Source organism: Rhincodon typus, chromosome 23 (assembly GCF_021869965.1).
Source record: "Rhincodon typus isolate 14 chromosome 23, sRhiTyp1.1, whole genome shotgun sequence".
NCBI lineage: Eukaryota > Metazoa > Chordata > Chondrichthyes > Orectolobiformes > Rhincodontidae > Rhincodon > Rhincodon typus.
In genome coordinates this window covers 6,011,800-6,033,537 of record NC_063354.1, presented here as the reverse complement: position 1 = coordinate 6,033,537, position 21,738 = coordinate 6,011,800, and the positions used below count along the sequence as shown (strand labels likewise).

The following is a 21,738-nucleotide window of genomic DNA, read 5'->3' as shown; positions in this document are numbered from 1 at the left end:
CGGAGGGTGTAAACCCAAAGTGTTGACTTTCCTGCTCCTCTGATGTCGCCTGACCTGCTGTGTTCCTCCATCTCCACACTGTTTTGACTCTGACTCCAGCATCTGCAGTTCTTGCTATCTCTGAATTATTATTTTCCTTGGGGCAAACAATATCAAGACTTTCCACACTGTAGGGATTCTAGGATTCTATGAAGACTGCCACACATATAGCTTGAGAACAGAAAAATCCTAAAGTCTTCTTTACACAAATAATTTATGGTTGGTTACTTATTACTCCTCAAGTCACGATCAAATATTCTGCCCTGTTGGTCATCAACATGGTAATTTCATAGTGATTCAGACCTTTTGATTCAACTTTGGATATTATTATGTGTGAAAGCAGAAATCCTTTCTCCCCTGGATCATCCACCAGTTATGGTTAAAAAGGGAAACTAATTTCAGGCCTTTGCCAATATTGTTACACACTGTCAGCCAGTTAATGTATCAGAGAGCTGAGAGATCAACCTCCTGCAGATTACTATCCTTGCAACAATCTGACTGAAATTGAGAGGCTCACTAATCTTCTAGAAGTCTCCGTGGCCAAATGTGTTAAATCTGCTTTGAACTAATCTACTTCCAAGTCTAACTGTACTTTCATAAAGTCAGATTAAGTGTCTTCATTGCTTAGGTCCTCAAGAGTGCTGGCTCTATTAAACTTAAATTTCAACAAAAACACTCCATCAGATTGCAGAATAGTAAAAATAGAAAAGTTATATTAGAAATAGTGATGTCAATCGTGTCAAGTGTTATACATCTGAAATCCAATAAAATACTCAAAGGGACAATAAGAAACCGCAAGAAAAATGGTAACTGAATTTTGAAGTAATCCAGCCATTTATATATGGCTGAGTATTTTTCCAAAGAGTGAATATGTTTTTGTTTCCATGTTACAGGTCTCAAATGAGGAAACATAAGGGATAATTAAATACCACAGGCTGGTTCAACTTGAATGAATAAGCTACTTCTTGCGACATAATAAAATGGCTAGTTTTGTTTTTTTTACTTCTAGTTAGTATTTAAAACTCAGTTTTATTTAATTAGTTAGTGTTGATCACAACACTGAGGAGAACTTTACCTGTAGATCTCCTTAGGCCAACAGAACGTAAGTCAAATAACAATCACTCTATCTTAATGTGTCCTCTGATATTACTTCATCTGCTCTATGCTACTTCCAATACTTGGTCTTCAGTACTCTATTTAAAGATAGAATATTGCTTTCAATGTAAAGTACGATACTTCTATCCAGTTACAGACAAGTTGTTTTTTGAAAGTACTCATGGGGGTCAGCATTGAATCACTGAGTCTGAGTCCTGCTTTATTGACTTTCTGCAGTTGCAGGGCAGATTACATTTTAATGTTCACTGGCATTCTTCACTTTGAACAACACCCAACTGAAATTTCAAACTTGAAAGGTGTTTAATTGTAAAGACTTGTGCCCAAAAGAACAGCATTCAGTTCAACTGCAGTTACAAGATGTTTCATCTGCTTTCCTCCAGCTGAGTTGGAGTCCAGATATCTATACGCATTTTTACATCACAAGGAATTTAGATTGGCAAATGAAGGTCAAATATATATTTTTATTCTACAGTCACTTCTCTTCCATTATATCAAGTTAAGAGCATGAATGATGTCCTATTTCTTTTCCACTCCAATTATAACTGAATCACTCCATTGACCTCCTAATGTTCAATTACAATACAGTGTGGTCTTTTCACCTCTTACCGCTCGGTCCAGTTCCTTCTATCAATTCTAATTGCAGCCCTTCCTAGAATCTGCTTTACCAAGTATAACATGTGCAGTATTTTGTTGCCTCCCTCCCCAAAATAGAAATCATTCTTGATCCTCATTCTCCCGTTCAATTCCTTCTTCATTGAAAAATTTTGGTTGTCAAATGCTGTCACTATGAAGGAATGAGAAACTAAGGGTTTCATAAGTAAAATGATGCCTCTCAGAACTGAGACAATTGTGTTAGTTCATCGCCACAATCTAATTTGCAACATTCAGCATGACAACTGACAAGATATATTTGAATGAACTGCAAGCAATAAAGAAAGAATTAAAACTAAATGTTGGAGAGTTGCAGAACAAATTAAAGATATATAAGCAGACAGACTCTGAGATGAAGAAAATGCACAAAATACTTATGGATCATGGAATAATTGCTTCAAGGAAACCAACGTAACAATTCATGTATATCAGAGTTCTATATCAGTTACACAAACCTGGAACTACCTCTAGGATCTTAAAAAAAATCAACTCAAGGACAGCATTGCCAAACATGTGTGCTGTACCACTGTGTTTAAGGAGAAGGAGTTTGTCATTGCTGGCACAGTAAGCTCCCTGTTTACGTCACTAAAGAAAATTAGAAACAATATCCAAAGGTGAATCTTGCACTATATTAGAATGCTGCAGAATTGCTGATGGCAAATTACTTTCCTCCTCTCAACAACAAAAATATACATTATCCAGGAAAAGAACAAAAAATAGACAGTGGGGGTGTGGGGTGTCTTGCAGTAAATAGTAAAATAACCTTCAAAAATAGACTCAAAAATTAAGTAAAGTCAAGGGCAGAGGGATGGAGGGATAGAGGATTTAGTTACATATTAACACTTTATGATTGAGCCTTGATTGCAAATCGACATTGGGCTATTTTATACAATGACTTCCCACATTGACTACAGAATGCTGTCGTGCTACAAACCATGATTTAAAATCCAATTGCTTCAAATAAAAAGAAGTGAATAAGCTGCATTTTGAAGTGTGCAATAGTTTCCTAGAATGTTCTAGAACAAGATCAATGAAAATTGATTAAGATGTGATTCTCATATTCTCAGGTAAAGCCAATGCAACAATTTTGAGAGATAAATTTTCTCAGGTTTGCACCATTAATAAATGCTCTATGAAGCTGTACATATTACATCAAAGAAAGAAAAGGTTGGAATTTTAAATAAACTTAGCATTTGGTTTTAATAGCGACACTTGGAAACAGTAGCTTAGTAACTGCTACAGTCTGTTCTGTTAGCTCAGTAACAAGTGTTCTCTCTTACTGCAATTATTTGCATGTCAATTATATTAAGACAGATATGGCTAGGTTCATGTAAAATGCCCTTCTGAAAACAAAGAAATACATTTTGAGCCCACCTATATTTCATAGCAAGCTGAGATGTATCGATTTCCACAACAGGCAGCACGTGTCAGGTCGAGAGATAAGAATTGACAGGAAAAGGCTTTTCAGCCCTTTCAGAAAGCCCAGTTGTTGATGTCATTAATTTCTGTGCTTTCTGTACCTTGGGTTAATGCCTAAATTTTAATCATGGTCTACTCCAGTTTTTTTTCCATTTATTAAATTAATTTGTTTCATTTCTTCTTTCTCTTCTCCTCTCAGCTCCAAGGAAGACTAGGGTTACATATTAGGGGTTGAAACATAGGAACAGGTGTAGGCCATTCAGACCCCCCCACGCCTGTTCTAACATTCAATGAGACCACAGCGGATCTGTGGCCCAACTCCATACACCTGCCTTAGGCCCAAATCCATTGATACCTTGCTTCACAAAAAAACTATTTCAGATTTAAAATTAATAACTGATCTAGCATCCACTGTCATTTGTGGAAGATAGTTCCAAACACCTCCCATCCTTTGGTGTAGGAGTGCTTCCTAATATCTCTCCTGAATGGTCCGGCCCTAATTTTTAGGCTATGCCCTGAGTTCTAGAATCTCCAACCAGTAGAAATTTTTTTTTTATGTACCCTGTCTTTTTCTGTTAATTTCTTGAAGACTTCGATCAGATCACCCCTTAACCTTACAAATTCTATAGAAAACAAGCCTAATTTGTTATTATTGTAATAACATTATTATTGTTGTACAATAACCTCACAAATGCAGGTATCATTCTTTTAAACTTATGTTGTACTAAGGTGTGGTTCCCAGATCTGCTGACAGAACTCCAAGTGGGGTCTGACCAGGGTTTTGTATAACTGCAGCATCACTTCTAAGTCCTTGTACTCCAGTCCTCTAGATAAAAAGGCCAGCATTCCATTAGTCTCCTTGATTATTTTCTGAACCTCTTCATGACATGTTAAACATCTGTGCACCTGAACCCCAGTCTCTTTGAACATGCGCTGCATTTAACCCCATACCATTTAGAAAGTACCCTGATCTATGCTTTTTCAGTCCAAAATGATTTATGGTAGCCCTCCAGCGCCGTCCAAATTGACTTTGTCAATAGCTAACCTCAGAGACAACAAGCTGCAAAATGTTCGTATGCTTCAATAGTGGAAAATTTTAAATTAGTGCACGCAGTTGCAATAACAAGATCATAACTTACGTAGTGATTTGCCATTGACCTATGAGATGCGGGTCTCTGCTTAAAAATGCACAATCTTAGTTCTGGCATAACAGAGAGATACCTTGCACAAAATTGGACGTTAAGAAAAGTTTTCCAAGAGATGCCTCAAGATTTGGGTTGGATCTAGTGGGGGTGTCAGGGGTCTTGCTTGCATACTGGAGGGAAGAACAGGGATCTACAGCAAGGGTTAATTCAAGGCCCCCAGCAGCAAACCCCATCCTGATGTCAGATTCTCCAATAAGGGGCTCAGTACCTTTGAATGAGAGGCCAAGCCTGGCAGCCTGCAAGCAACCCAGCATGGGTTTGCTTTTCATGCATCCCATGTAGTAAACCCTGTGTCTGTTGCTGGATTAAACACCCCCTCTGTTATTGGATTAACATCAGCGGCATGAGATTAGGCCCTTGAGTGGGCAACAACTGTGTACTAAAACGCCTCAATTGGCAGTGGAGTCTTTCCACCGCGGACTTAATGAGACTGCTGCAGGGAAGGTGACAGACTTCCACAACCATTGTTTTCTTGTGTGATTAAATGCCATCCTATATTTCTAATACTTTGGTTAGGCTGTGTTGGAAAAGCACAAAAGACAAAATACCCATATACTAAAAATGGTAATCTTTCTAATTCAATATTATTATACTGTCAATCTCAAAAACTAATATCAAAAAACACCTCGTCAAAGATCTCATTAACATTTATTCCTTTTAACTAAAAATGAGTTAAAACATAATAATGTAGCACTAGAAAAATTGGCTGCATTTGAAGTTGGTAAAGATATCTACCACTCCATTTCCCCGCCACCGCTTTTTGGTAAATCAGACTAAAAAGCTGAGCTCCTGCTCCCAGATTCCAAGCAGAAACTGAAGTGTGAGAATCTGGTACAGAAAGTCGTACAATGCTGATCTGAGGTAATGGGATGAACTCCTATGTGACTGCTTGGAGTCGGTGGACTGGTCCATATTCAAGAGCTTAGTGGCCAACCTAAATGAGTATGCACCATAGAAAGCATCCTATCTGGAAGCATCACTGCTTGTATGGCAACTGCTCTGCCCAAGACCACAAGAAATTACAGAGAGTTGTGAACATAGCCAGTCCATCACGCAAGCCAGCCTTCCTTCCACTGACTGTCTACACCTCCCGCTGCCTTGGGAAAGCAGCCAACATAATCAAAGGCCCCTCCTATGCCATTAAACTCTATTCTCCCTTTTCCATCGGGCAGAAGACACAAAAGTTTGAAAACACATACCAACAGATTTATGAACAGCTTCTTCCCTGCTGTTATCAGACTTATAAACAGACCTCTCATATATTAGAGTTGATCATTCTCTGCACCTTCTCTGTAGCTGTAATGCTATATTCTTCACTCTGTTCTACTACACTGCTATACTTAACACCTAAAGAAGAAACAAGGCTCCAAAAGCTTGTGTTTTCAAATAAACCTGTTGGACTATAACCTGGTGTCATGTGATTTTTGACCTTGTCCACCCCAGTCCAACGCTGGCACGTCCACGTCGTACTTATGTAAGGTATGATTTGTTTGGTTAGTATGCAAAACAATTCCTTTTCATTGTATCTCAGAACATGTGACAAGAAAAATCAAATCATTAGAAATGGATAGAATGCATCCCAGGAAGTAAGTCGGGGAAGTAAGAGTGGAAAATGGAAACAGATTTATCATAGTCTTTCAATCATCCTTTGATACTGGGGTGGTGCCAGAGGACAGAGAATTGTAAATGTTCTACATTTATTCAAAAATGATATAAGGCTAAATGCAGCAGCTGCGGGCCAGTCAGTTTAACATTGGTGGTCAGAAAGCTTTTAAGAAGAAAATCTAAGACAACAATAGTAGACAAGATGGATTAAGTCAAGGAAATCCAGCATGCAATTGTTATGGGAAATTGTGTTTTAACTGATTTGATTGAGATTTTTTTGATGAGGTAACAGAGAGAGAGAGGATTGCTGAGGGTAATGCATTTGATGTGGTGTATATGGACTTCTAAAAGGTGTATAATGAAGTGCCACATAACAGGCTTGTCAGCAAAGTCGAAGCCTATGTACCAAAAATGGCAGCACAGATACAGAGTTGGCTGTGTGGTATGAAACAGAAGGTACTGGTAAAAAGTTGATTATTGGACTGGACAGTAACATACCCTGGTGTTTTCCAGCAGTTGGTACCGGGACTACCGACTTTATTTGGTACATATTCATAATTGAGACTTAGGTGTACAAGGTATAATTTCAAAATTTACATATGATACAAAACTTGAAAGTACTGTGAACTGAAAGGAGGGTAGTGATGAACTTCAAGAGGACACAGGCAGGTTGGTGGAATAGGTAGGCACATAACAGATGAAATTTAATCCAGAGAACTGTAAAGTGATCCAATTAGGTTTGAAGAATGAAGACAGGTAATGTAAAATTATAGGTACAATTCTAAAGTGGTGCAGGATCAGAGACACTTGATCAGAGACCACTTGGGGTTGACCATGGTATGAGAAAAGACAACGGCATACCATGACCAATCAGCGCTGCAAAGTTCTTTAGTCTAACATCTGGGTGCTTATGCCAAAATTGGCAGAAAGCTAACTGCAATATCTTATCTATCCTTAGGTGTGTCTTATCATACTCATCAGAAACGGTGCACAGTGGTTTATGGGGATGGGGGGGTGAGGTAGTGAACTGCCTCGAGATGCTTCAAATTTAACTCCAAATGCTATGAAGTCCCATAACATTAGGTCAAATATGGGCAAGGCCACTTGCTGGCTGCTATCTCCCTCAGTTGGCAAGTCAGTACCCCTTCATGTTGGCGACCATACAGGATACACCCTGAAGGTAGCAAGGGCATGGAATGTAATCTGGGTGGAGGACTTCAATGCCCTTCATGAAGAGTGACTCGATAGCATCGCTGATGACCAAGCGGCTGAGTCTTGAAGGAAACATTTGCCAGACTGGACTTCTGCTGCAGGTGTGGGGAATCTGAGGGCAAAAAGAAAAACAACTTGGCTTTACTCTCACCAAGCTATCTGTTGCTGATGCACCTGCGATAGTATTGCTAAGAATGACCACCAGCGACACTGTATGGAGACAAAGTCCTGTCTTCACATCAAAGACATCATCCATCGTATTGTGTGGAACCACCACCATGCTAAATGGGACAGATTCATAAGAGATCCACCAGCTCAAAGTTGAGTATCCATGAGATAATATGATATAAGATATAGTCGCAGAAAATAAAATAATGAGGGGGATAGATAGGGTTAATGGTAGTTTTCTTTTCCCTTGGATGGAGTTTTCAAGGCTAGGGGATATATTTTTAAGGTGAGAGGAGAGAGATTTAAAAGAGACATGAGAGACAAATCTTTTACACAGAGAGTGGTTCACGTGTGGAATGAACTTCCTGAGGAAGTGGTGGATGCGGGTACATTTACAATGTTTGAAAGACATTTGGATAAGATAGGTAAGGTTTGGAGGGATATGGGCCAGGAGCAGACAGGTGGGACTAATTTAGTTTGGGATTATGTTCGGCATGAACTGGTTAGACCGAAGGCTCTGTTTCTGTGCTGTGTGACTCTATGACTCTAAGTAGTCCATTCGGCCCAAAAGCCCTCGTCATTCAAGAAAATCATGGCTGATCTGATTGTGGCCTCCTTTCCACTTTCCTTCCTGCTCCTATCTTTAAGCTACAACTTGCTTATAGTTTTAAAACCTGTAACTCAGCTATCAATAACCCCAGTTCACACTGATCTTTTGGGAAGGGAATTCCAAAGACTAATGACCTTTTAAGAAATTCCTCCTCTTATCAGCCTTAAATAGGAGATCCCTTTATTCTTAAACTGTGCACCAGGATCTAAATTCCTCCATGAGGGGAATTATTCTCTCAGCATTTGCCCCTGTCAAGCACCCTCAGCATCTTGTATGTTTCAATGAGATGAGACTGGGGAAATAATAATGGGGAACCAAGAAATGGCAGAGGAACAATCTCCATTGTAGAAGACGTTAGTAATATTCCGAAATTACTAAATAATCAAGAGGCTAAAGAGGGGAGGAAGTATACATATTGGTCTGAATCTTACATTGTATTGGCTACGTCCTAGTTGTGTTGCGATTTTTAAAGGGTTTGTTGCTATAAGACCAGTGACCAACCTAAACGAGTATGCACCATCTGGAAGCATCACTGCTTGTATGGCAACTGCTCTGCCCAAGACCACAAGAAATTACAGTGAGTTGTGAACGTAGCCCAGTCCATGGGCTGGGAGAGGAGACCTTATTGAAACATATAAGATTTTTAGGAGGCTTGACAAAGTAGATGCAGAGTGGTCATTTGCCCTTGTTGCTGAGTCTAAGACAAGAGCACATAATTTCAGAGTTAGTGGTCACCCATTGTAGACAGAGATGAGGTGCTTCTCTCAGAGGGTGGTGAATCTATGAATTCTTCACTGCTGAGGGTTGTCAAGCTGAGTCATTAAGCATAGTCAAGCTTGAGATAGATTTTTAATCAGTAAGGGCATCAAGGATTTTAGGGATAAGGCAGTAAAGTGGAATTGAGGATTATCAGATCAGCCATGATCTCACTAAGTGGCACAGCAGGCTCCCTGGTCCGCATGGCCTACTTCTGCTGCTATGTCTTATGATCACTTCTCATGCTTTTAAACTTCAATGCGTACTGGCTGAATGCACTCAACCTTTCCTCATAAGGCAACTCCTTCATCACAGGTGTCAGCCAAGAGAACCTTCTTTGAACTGCTTCCGAATTATACTCCTCCCTATGTAAGGAAACCAAAACTGTATACAGTATAGACGTGAACTCATTTGTGTTCTGTACAGTTGTAGCAAATTTCCCTGCTTTTATATTCCTCTCCAATTGCAATAAAGGCCATATTCCAATTGCCTTTGTAATTGCTTGTTGTATCAAGATGACATGGGAAAAATATTTTACACAGTGAGTGATCAGAACCTGAAACACATTGCCTGAGAGGGTGGTAGAGACAGATTCAATTGTAACTTTCTAAAGGAAATTAGATAAAGACCTTAAAATAAAAACAAATGCAGTATTTTGGGAAAGGGTTGGTAAAGGTCTAGCTCATTGAGAGAGCTGGTGTGGACTCAACAGATTGGGCAGAGGGGAGTGAGACTTGCCTGCAGGTTAAACAGCAGAGATTTGGATGATCAAGTTTCTGGAGGGTAGAATCTGGGAGACCAGTCAGGAGTATATTAGAATATTTGTATCTAGAGTTAACAAAGACATGTATGAGGATGTTAGCCATAAATGAGCAGAGAAAGGGATTAAGTTGGGTGATTATGGAGGTGCAAGAAGGTAATTTTAGTGATTTGAGGTCAGAAGCTCATCTCTGGAGCTAATGTGACACCATGACTATGGACAGACTGACTTAATCCTAGACTGGTGGAGACGGATGGCAACAGTAACTAAAAAAACAGACTGTTCAGCAAAGATGAAAACAATGACGTTGGTCTTCCCAATACTTAATTAGAAGAGATTTCTTCTCATCCAGGACTAGGGGTTAAATAAAGTGTCTTATAATTTAGCAACGACTGAGGATTTGAGAGTGATTGTAAATCTTAGTTATACACTACCTAATATTCAATTATCTAACTGATTCTCAACACATCATTATGAGGTGTACCACACAACTTAATGTCAAAAATTTTGCAAAATGTATTTCTTCATATCACTAGCCAACTGCTGCTTTTGGGTTGTGAAGTCAAATATTATTTGGTGCCAATTTCCTGTAGCAATATTTAGATTATTTCAATGTAATTCCTACCTGCATGCTTTACTAACATAATCTGATAAAAGTGTTTTGAAATAATAGAATTTTTTTTGGTTGCCTACCGATACAATGGCACCCAACAATAACAATTGTTTTATCCATCTCATTTCTGTGGTAGCCTAACAACATACCTTCATTTGAATGTACTTCCAAAAACATAAAATAGCTTGCACCTTGATTTAGAATGAAGTACTAAAGAATGTTAGAAATTTTAAAGCAGTACACCACTGTTTGCAAACCTTTTCAGATTTGTTCAGAATATCTGGTTTATTGCTTATGTCACTGGTGTTCTTTCCAGCAGCTTATTCTTGTTACTGTGCAGTAGACCTTGCTCAGGTAATTCCCTTCATTCCCTTTTGCCTGTTTGGTTTTCTTTCATTTTAGACTACTCTTAGCTGCTTCCCCAATGGCTCAATATTAACACATTCTCCAATTCCTAATTGCTCTTCAAGCAATAGAAAATCAGTATTAAGTAATATGGAATAAAAACACAAAGAAATGAAAATGTTTAGTAGGTGCAGCAAAATCTGTGGAGAGGAACAGAATTAACAAAACAGTAATTCATAGGATATAGAACATAGAACAGCACAGCACAGTCCAGGCCCTTCGGCCCACCATGGTGGGCTGACCTATTATCCGACTCTAAAATCAAACTACCCTGCATACCCTATATTTTACTATCATCCCTGTGCCTATCCAAGAGTCGCTTAAACATCCCTAATGTATCTGACTCCACTACCACTGTCGGCAGTGCATTCCACGCACCCAGCACTCTCTGTGTAAAGAACCTACCTCTGACATCTCCCCTATACCTTCTTCCAATCATCTTAAAATTATGCTCCCTCGTAATAGTCATTTCTGCCCTGGGAAAAAGCCTCTGGGTATCCACTCTATCTATGCCTCTCATTATCTTGTACACCTCTATGAAGTCACCTCTCATTCTTCTTCACTCCAATGAGAAAAGCCCTAGCTCCCTCAATCTTTCCTCATAAGACCTGTCTTCCGGTCCAGGCAGCATCATGGTAAATCTCCTCTGCACCCTCTCTAAAGCTTCCACAACCTTCCTATAATGAGGCAACCAGAACTGAACACAATATTCCAAGTCTGGTCTAACCAGCGTTTTACAGAGCTGCAGCATAACCTCATGGCTCTTAAACTCAATTTCTCTGCCACTGAAAGCCAACACACCATACGCCTTCTTAACAACCCTACCAACTTGGGTTGTAAGTTTGTGGTATCTATGGACGTTGACCCCAAGATCCTTCTGTTCCTCCACACTGCCAAGAATCCTGCCATTAACCCTGCATTTTGGATTCAAATTCGATCTTCCAAAATGAATCACTTCACACTTTTCCGGGTTGAATTCCATCCGCCACTTCTTTGCCCAGCTCTGCATCCTATCAATGTCCCGTTGCAACCTGCAACAGCACTACGCATTGTCCACAACTCCATCAACCTTTGTGTCATCGGCAAACTTACTAACCCACCCTTCCACTTCCTCATCTAAGTCATTTATAAAGAACAGGGGTCCCAGAACAGATCCCTGCGAAACACCACTGGTCACCGAGCTCCAGGCTGAATACTTTCAGTACCTCTCTTCACATTTGCTGTCAGATTTATTGAGTATCTCCTACACTTTCTATTTTTATTTGAGATTTTCAGCATCTTACTTTTATTTATGTAGGAAGATGGAGTTATTTTCTTTTCAAGTAGAAATGTGTAATATAGATGTTCAAAATTGATGCTAATGTTATATAAGTAGCCTTAAATTTTCCAAAAGAGAAAAACAGTGTCCTGTGTTACAAAGTAAAAGTGTTGTTCTGAATCTTACCTGTGATGGTATATGGATAATAATTCCAGGCCTTTTCAGTGACATAAAAGATTCTTGGTACCACCGCTCTAGCCCAGCTAGGAAGTTTGCTAAATAAAGCAAGAAAGGTAAATATTAATAAAATTTATTACCAAGGGTCCAAAATTTAAAAAAAAACTAATACTGAGAAACATACAGCAAAAATAAGCTTATGGAATTACTGTAGATGCTACCTGCATAATTCATCACTCTGTCTATGATGTATTGATATTAGTACACATTTCCTTCCCTTGTGTAAACCACTTAAATAGTGACCTTGCATTTCAGGCTGAAAGCATTATTGATGCTTAGGTTAGCTATTATTCATTATAATGCATCCTCTGGATGCATAACACGTCAAAGTTTACTATCTTACAGCACTTAAGCACATTGCTATTCTTTAGGTGGCTATTTGGAAGATATTCAATTAACCCTACTTCTCTGTTACTTCCCCAAAGACCCTCAAACTTTCCTTTAAATCTGAATCACTTCATTGAGTTTAATAAAACTTCTAACGTTAATAAAAGAACAGTGATAAATAATAAAAGTACTACTGCTTCAAATTATCAATAAAAAAATGCTTTGAATGTGAAGTTATCACCTAACCACCTATAATGATTTCAGTTAGGAATATGTTTTGCTGCAGCTTACAGTGCACAAAAACCAAAGAAAATTGCAGTTGCAGCTGTTATGTATTTGTGCAAATTTGGTGGACTGTTGTTTTAAAAGTTTGACCACATCATATAATGATGACATCATCAGCCAGTCTGGGCAGGAAACAGCTCACTTTAACCGTGTTGCCCATAAAGCAAATATTCCCATAATAAAGCTTCTGGTGTTTAACGCTTTGGCCTCTTGGTCCTTTGTGGAACTTAACACAAGAAGATAACTAGTAAGAATGACTGGGATAAAAACTGCTTTGAGAGCCACTGGATCAATCCATTGATTCATTAAAAAAAACACCCCGGGAACAAATATAGAGTACAGAAAAAGCTCACCATGCACTCCACCCTAAGACCATAAGAAATAAGAACAGGAGTAAGCCTGTTTGGTCCTAAGCATTTTAGAGGCCCCTCACAGCTAATGGTGAACTGAAGTCACCAGGTACTCGCTCTGACTTCCATGTCAAGAATTCTTGATGTCTAGCTTGTCCAGCACGCTTGGTAAAATCAGAACCTGAATATTATTTACATAAATTGGGGTATTATAAGGTGTTTACCAAGTTATAATTCCCCTTAATTGGCAACTTGCTGCTGCCTCGCAAGAAACTTGCCTTGCGACTTGGGAAATGCATAAAGATGCAATGAACTGTCTTGTCAGACTTCTTACCTGATTCTGCCATTAATCGTGCCATTGTTCAGATCCCTTTAAGATTCGACCCTGAGATCTTAGCACAATTAGCACATTTCCTAAGTAACTAACCGATCCACCGTTCAAATGCCACCTGCCTCACATGTGGTAGAGTCTCCAGGTTATGCATACTTGTTAGCCATATTAAAACATTGTTAGCCAGCAGCAGACTAAAAGCAATTCACCTTTGATCACGAGGAACTATCTAAAAACAAAGCACCCACAACAATGCCTGTTCTGGTGGTAGGATGTAGGAACGAGTTGTGCCATGAGAAACTACTCAAATCGTTTCCGCTAAGTATCTGCAAAACTTTCCAAACTACCTGAATAAGTAATACACAATTTTGGAGCAGGGGAGGAGGTGAAGGTATATTTTAAAGGCAATTAAAGTATAATGGTCTGATTAAGGGAAGAGAAATCATTGCTGGAGATATGACCATTACATCCGTATAGGAACTGGAATCTTGCAAGAGCTGTCATACTGAGACAGACAATACACACAATAGGTTGTGGAAGAATAGCACAGCTAAGTGAATGAATGCTGTGAAAAGACTGTGTAAAATGAGAAGATCTACTGCAGCATGAGCCATATCACCAAGGATGTTATTCAAGACCTGCTAAGGCCATTTAGTTGTGAGAAGTGCAGAAGCTGGACCAGAGGGATTCAATTTTTAAAAAAAATGTCATTAGAGACAGGCACAGAATTGGATGGCAGTAACAAGCATCAACACGTTAGAAAGGAAAAGAAGGTTTGAAATGGGGCAGTGGTTGCAAGATGAATGAATCAATCCTCAAATATTTCTGAAGAAGGGAATATGCTGCCTAAGCTTTCTGTCTTGTACTGATCAGGATAGAGTTGCAAGAATACCAAATCTCAAAGGAGACAACAATTTATATTGCATGAGAAGAGGATGTTAACTGGTTGGCAAGTGGTCTCTGTTAGGTAGAGGTGTTGTCCTCGAAATTACATCAGGAAACAGTTAACTGCCAAACTTTTGTTTAAATTCAAAACTGTCAAGTTGGCTGTGATTGGTAAAGGTATATTGGTAAAGAGGAATGCCTATCCCCCAAGTTTATGTTCAGTTTAAAAAGGCGCAAACATGTGGCCATTTTTTCTTCTGTTTACTAAGTATAATGCCCTGTATGTGAATATATGTGGCTTCTAGCATGCACAAGTGAATCACAATGCAGGCCAGACAAATAATCTTAAATTGGATGTTAGTGTAAAATTCATACGACAAAAAGGATTCTTTGGTGTGTGATGCTCAATTAAGGAATCACATCAAATGTTCTGATTTGCAGTTTGCATGTATGGGCTGTTTGGATACGGTCAACACTCTGCCTGTTGCAAAAAGTTGAAGGGACGTGTTGTTTGATATGATCTGCCACTCATTATCTAGGCTTTTTTTTGGACAAGGTGATGATGATTTGTGCTTTAGAAGGGGAGAGAGGCAGTTCCTGTGAAATCACTGTTGCCAGCATGTTGCTAAAGGAAAATTGAGTGGTTATCAGTTGAATGAGGAGACAATTAAGCCAGCAGGAGCTGGGTCTCATTGAAGGGATGTACAGTTAGACGGTTGAAGTCAGAAGATAGGAGACGACATACAAAGACATGATAGCCATGAACTATGGTATTTGGGAAACTGGAGGAGAATAGGTAGTAAACAGTGAAAAGAAAATAGATAGCTCAAGCAGATTTACAGATAATGTTTATCTCAGAGGAGTTTCCTCATGTGCAGCAATCTAGGATGAGAGGTCACAGCTTTAGGATCAGGGGATAGCAGATTTAGAACAGATGAGGAGAAATTACCTCTCTTAGAGGGTTATGAATCTGTACGGCGGACGCTGGGATATTGAGTAAATTTAAGGAGGAGGTAGGCAGATTTGAGTTGATGGGTTGAAAGCTTATGGAGAGCTGGTAAGTGGAGTTGGGACTGAGATGACTCAGACATACAGTCATGGAGTTGTACAACACGGAAACAGATCCTTTGGTCCAACTCATCGGTGCTGACAAGTTTTCCCAAATTGACCTCGTTCTATTTGCCTGCACCTGGCCCATATCCCTCCAAATCTTTCTTATTCATGTATCAATCCAAATGTCCCTTAAATATTGTAACTGTACCTGCATCTTCCACTTACACTGACAGTTTTTTCCACATACGAACCACTCTCTCTGTGAAAATGTTGCTCCTCAGATTCCTTTTTAGCGTTTGTCCTCTCACCTTAAAATTATGCACTCGAGGAAAAGACTTTGTCTGTTCACCTTATCCATGCCCTTTATGATTTTATAAACCTCTATAAGGTCACCTCTCAACCTCCTATGCTCCAGTGAAACAAGTCCCAGTCTATCCAGCCTTTCTTTATAACTCAAACCTTCCATACTCAGTAACATCCTGGTAAATCTCTTCTGAACCTTCTCCAGCTTAATAATATCATTCCTATAACTGGGCAATCAGAATTGGATGCAGTACTCCAGAAGAGGCCTCACAATGTCCTGCACAACCTCAATATGACTTCCCAACTCCTATACTCAAAAGACTGAGCAGTGAAGGCAAGCATGCCAAATGTCTGTTTAACCATCCTGTCTATATGTGATGCAAACTTCAAAGAATTATGCACCTGCACCTCTGTTCAACAACATCACCCAAGGCCCTACCATTAACTGTATAACTCCCTACCCTTGTTTATTGTACCAAAATGCAATACCTCGCATTTATCCAAACTGAACTCCATCTGCCATTTTTCGGCCCATTGACCCAATTGATCAAGATCCCTCTGTATTCTTAGAAAGTCTTCTTCACTGTCTATTATGTCATCAAATTTGGTGTCACCCGCAAACTTACTAACCATGCTTTCTATATTCTCATTCAAATCATTTACATAAATCACAAACAAAACAGCACCCAGAACCATAGCAGGCCAGGCAGCTTCAGAGGAGCAGGAATGTTGACATTTTGGGTCAGGACCCTTCTTCAGAAATGGGGAGGGAGCTGGGAGATAAATAGAGAGAGGAGGGGTGGGCCTGGGGAAAAGTAGGTGGAATGGTGATAGGTTGGTTGCAGGTAGTGGGTGGTGGGGATTGGTTGGGGGGGAAGGATAAGGCGGATGGGTGGGGAAGAAGATGGACAGGTTGTGTCAGGTCAAGGAGGCGGGGATGAGAGGGATGTTTGGACGCGGGACGGGGGTGGGAGTGGGGAGATTTTAAAACTGGTGAATTCTATGTTAAGGCCATTGGGCTGTAGGCTCCTGAGGCAGAATATGGGTTGTTGCTCCTCCATTTTGCATGTGGTGTCATTGTGGCGCTGGAGGAGGCCCAGGATGGACATGTCACACAGGGAGTGGGAGGGAGAGTTAAAATAGTGGGCAACCAAAAGGTGTTGTCTTTTGTCACGTACAGAGCGCAGATGCTCCATGAAACAGTCCCCGGGTCTGCGCTTGCAGGGAAAGGTGCTGGGTATGTGGGCTTAGTGGGGAGTGTGGAGCAGAGAAGGGAGTCGTGGAGTGACCGGTCCCTACGAAAGATAGTTAGGGATGGGGAGGGAAATATCCCTTTGGTCGTGGGGTTAGATGGTAGGTGGCTGAAGTGGCGGAGAATGATACGCTGGATGCAGAGGTTGTTGGGGCGGTATGTGAGGACCTGGGGGGGTTCTGGCTTTATTTTTGTTGGGGGGAGGAACTTGAGGGCAGAAGTGCAGGAAATGCAAGAGATGCAGTTGAGGTATTTTTGATCACTGGAAAGGGGAAGTCGCAGTCCTTGAAACAGGAGGACATCTGGGCTGTCTGGGAGTGGAATGCTCCATCTTGGGAGCTGATACTGAGGAGTTAGGTGTAAGGGATCGCATTATTGCAGGAGGGCGGGTAAGAGGAGGCGTAGTCCATGTAGCTATGGGAGTTGGTGGGTTTGGAATAGATGTCAGTGTTGAGGCGGTTAGCAGAGATGGAGACACAGAGGTCCAGGAAGGGGAGGGAGGTATCGGAGATGGTCCAGGTGAATTTGAAGCTGGGATGAAAGGTGTTAGTAAAGTTGATGAACTGTTCAAGTCCCTCGTGGGAGCACAAGGCAGCGCCGATACAGTCATCAATGTAGCGGAGGAAGAGGTGGGGGATGGTGCCAGTGTAACAACAGAAAAGGGAATGTTCCACATATCCTATGAAGAGGCAGGCATTGTTGGACCCATGTGGGTGTCCATGGCCACCCCCTTAGTTTGTAGGAAGTGGCAGGAGTTAAAGGAGAAGTTGTTCATGGTAAGGACAAGTTCTGTTAAGCGGATGAGGGTGTTAGTGCGGGGACTGGTTGGGTCTGCGGGAGAGAAAGAAGCAGAGGGCTTTTAGGCCGTCTGTGTGGGGGATACAAGTGTACAAGGACTGGATGTCTACAGTGAAGATGAAGGGTTAGGGGCCAGGGAATTGGAAGTTTGGAGGAGGCGGAGGGCATGGATGTGTCCTGGACACAGGTGGGGAGTTCCTGAACTGGGGGGAAAAGACAGAGTCAAGGCAAGCAGAGATGAGTTCAGTGGGGCAGGAGCAGGCAAAAACAATGGGTCGGCCAGGGCAGTCAGGTTTGTGGATTTTGGGAAGCAGATAGAAACGGACGGTGCGGTGTTGGGGAACGATGAGGTTGGAGGCTGTGGATGGGAGGTCACCTGATGTGACGAGGTTATGAATGGTCTGAGACACGATGGTTTGGTGGTCAGGGGTGGGGTAATAATCGAGGGGGTGGTAGGAGGAGGTGTCAGAGAGTTGGTGCCTGGCCTCCGTGATGCAGAGGTCAGTGCACTATAGACTTTACTAAAGTCCATGTAAGTAATGTTCAGGGCTCTGCCCTCATCAACCTTGTTGGTAACTTCCTCAAAAAACTCAATCAAGTTTATAAGACATGATGTTCCTCGCACAAAACCATGTTGATTGTTGCTAATCAATTTCTGCCTCTCTAAATGTGCATAAATATTATCTTTTATAATCACGTCCAACAACTTACCCACAACCAATGTCAGACTCACAGGTCTATAGTTCCCCGGTTTCTCCTTACAACCTTTTTCAAACAAAGGTACAACATTAGCCACCCTCCAGTCATCAGGCACCTCACCCGTAGTTAATGATGATGCAAATATTTCTGCAAAGGCACTCGCAATTTCCCCCCTTACTTCCCTCGACGTTCTGGGATACATTAGATCAGGTCCCAGAGATTTATCCACCTTTATATTCTGAGATCTACCCAACGTCCTCTTCTGTAATGTTTTTAAAACAACAAAATTTATTTCTATGCATTCTTTAAATGAAATATTCATTTAGTATCTCTCCCATCTCCTGGGGTTCAACACAAAGATGACTTCCTTGATCTTTAAGGGGCCCTACCCTCTCACTAGTTAACCTCTTGCTCTTAATGTACTTGTAGAGTCTCTTTGGATTATCCTTAACCTTATCTGCCAATGCTATCTCATATCCCCTTTATACCTACTTTATTTCTTTCTTAAGAATGCCCCTACACTCTTTGTATTGAGTAAGAGATTCAATTGAACCAAGTTGTCCATATCTAAAATAAGATTCTCTTTTATTCTTTACGAGAACCTCAATATCTTTATTCATCCATTATTCCTTAATCTTACCAGCCTTACTCTTCACTCTAACAGGAACATAATGCCCCCGAACTCTTGTCATCATGTTCTTGAAAATCTCCCACTTGTCAGATGTCCTTTAATCTGCAAACATTCTACTCCAATCAACTTTTGAAAGTTCTTATCTCATACCATTAAAATTTGCCTTACTCCAATTAAAAACTTTAACTTCTTATAGAAGGCTTATCCTTTTCCACAACCATTTTGAAACTAATGGAGTTATGATCGCAAGACCCAAAGCGATCCCCCACTTTTACTTCAGTTATCTGCCTTGGCTTACTGCCCAAAATAAGTTCCAGTTTTGCTCCTTCTCTAGTAGAACCATCCACATATTGGTAAAGAAAATTTTCTTGAGCACATGTAACAAATTCTTCACGATTCATACCTTCAACACTACGGTAGCCCCAGTCAACATCTGGAAAATTAAAATCCCCCATTATAAATTAAACTCCTTCTTATACTCTTCGGACCATTGGTCCAATTGATCAAGATCCCTTTGTACTCTTAAATAACCTTCTATTACACTACCAATTTTGGTGTCATCCACAAACTTACCAACTATGCTTCCCATATTATCAGCCAAACTGTTCATATAAATGACAAACAACAGTGGACCTGTCATTGATCCCTGCGGAAACCTGCTGGTCACAGGCCTTCAATCCGAAAAACAACCCTCCGCCACTACCCTCTGTCTCCTTCCATCAAGCCAATTTTGTATCCAATTGGCAAGCTTTTGCTGAAACCCATGTGACCTAACTTTACTAACCAGTCTACTATGTGAAACCTTGTCAAAGGATTTACTAAAGTCCATGTAACTCCACCCTCATTAATCTTTTTGGTTATGTCCTCAAAAAACTCAATCATTGGCGAACATCCTCACTTCTGACTTTATGATGAAGGAAGGTCACTGATGAAGCAGCCGAAGATGGTTGGGCCTAGGACACCACCCTGAGGAATTCCTGCAGTGATGTCCTGGAGCTGAGATGACTGACCTCCAGCAAACACAACTATCTTTCTATGTGCCAGGTATGACTCCAACCGGTGGAGAATTTGTCCCTGATACCCATTGATTCCAGTTTTGTTAGACCTATAGTTTCCAGATTTATTCCTACCACCTTCTTGAATAATGGTACACATTAACTGTCCTCTGGCACCCCTCCTCTGGCCAGAGAGAATCTGAAAAATAATGTCAGAGTCGCTTGCCTCCCACAGAAGCGTTGGGATACAGCTTGTTTGGGCCTGGGCAGTTACCTACCTTCAAGATGATAGTATAAGGTAGTGGTGGAGGTTAGATAGACCTTAGGTTTAGGGTAAAAGTTCGGCACAACATTGTGGGCCGAAGGGCCTGTACTGTGCTATGTTCTAAGCCTGTTAAAACCGCTAATACCATCTCCCTGCCAATGCTAATCTGTTCAAGTATAACACTGTCCTATCCCTGATCTCTATACCTGTGTTGTTCTTCTCAAGAGTGAATACAGATGTAAAGATCTCATTTAAAATATCAGTTGTGTCTTGTTGCTCCCCACATAGATTCCCACTTAGGTCTCGAATGGGTCTTATTCTTTCCCTGGTTATTCTTTTGCCTCTAACATACTTAGAAAACACCTCTGGATTTTCGTTAATGCTACCTGCCAACGTTTTCTCATGTCCCCTCGTCCCCTCTCATAATGTCCTTTTAAAATAATCCCTGCACTTCCTATACTGTTCTAGGGCATGTGCTGCTTTGAGCCCTTGGTATCTTCCATTAGCTTTGTTTTTTTTTCCTTATCCAATCCTGAAGATCCCTTGACATCCAGCAATCTCTGGACTTGTAGATCCTATCCTTCAGCTTTATGGGAATATGTTCGACCTGCATTCTTAGGGAAATGCAGTCTCAGCCTAAGCCACCATCTGCACACCATCTCCTGGGGCTGAATGACTCCCAAAGATCTATCCTTGGCCTTCTCTTATTGCCTATCTGCTTACTGCTCCTTGGAGAATCCAAAAATCCAGATGCAAGGATGATAGCTTAAGTTGTTTTGGAGTAAATAGTTGCTTGTTTGAAGCTACCTGCAGTATTAAACAGTTTCGAGTTAAAAATGCTTTTATCATAGAAGTTGGTTTTAATACATAACCAGAATATAATACAAGCATTAAAAAAAAAATAAGCGTAGATGTGAAGGTTAACTAGCCTTAGGAGATACCTTCTCTTACTACCCGAACAAGATAAATTGCTCACAACCCATAATTACAAAATGCCAACAGTAGAAGTAGTTGTATAAAGTTACACTTTATAATTAACTTAAGAACAGAAATTAACCTTATAACAATTAGTTAAAACTAACTGACTTTTATTTTAACATCATGTAAGTGGGACAGTGGAAAATATTAGAGGAATGGCTGAATTTGATAAAATAAAGTGCATGTAGTACAATGAATGATAGAATTCAGACTGTCCTTTGAGATAAGAAGCCTGAGACAGATCTGAAGGCGTGTAGCCAGTAAACTTTTCGAATGTAAATGAATAGGATGCATAGAAAGATCTCAAGGCCTAGCGATTACAAATGTCATAAGATCATAGGAACCTGGCACTGTCTGTAAGAATGCCAATCATTGATTAGGTGAGCCAGGAGATTGGGTGTATGGATTAAGAGGGAAGGACAGTGACTACGCTGGATTTGTTCTTTGTAACAAATTGTATAAAATGCTAGACAACAAGGTGCGGGGCTGGATGAACACAGCAGGCCAAGCAGCATCATAGGAGCTCCTATGA

General features: G+C 40.5%; 1 protein-coding gene across 1 annotated transcript in view; it reads right to left on the bottom strand.

Moving 5' to 3' along the window:
- Positions 1 to 21,738, bottom strand: part of LOC109929767 (phosphatidylinositol transfer protein cytoplasmic 1a) — a 224,401-nt gene that overhangs the window by 87,709 nt on the left and 114,954 nt on the right. Inside the window, exon 3 of the mRNA XM_048611083.1 lies at positions 12,004 to 12,092. Coding sequence (XP_048467040.1) covers positions 12,004 to 12,092 — 89 coding nt within the window. The remainder of the gene's footprint in view (positions 1 to 12,003; positions 12,093 to 21,738) is intronic.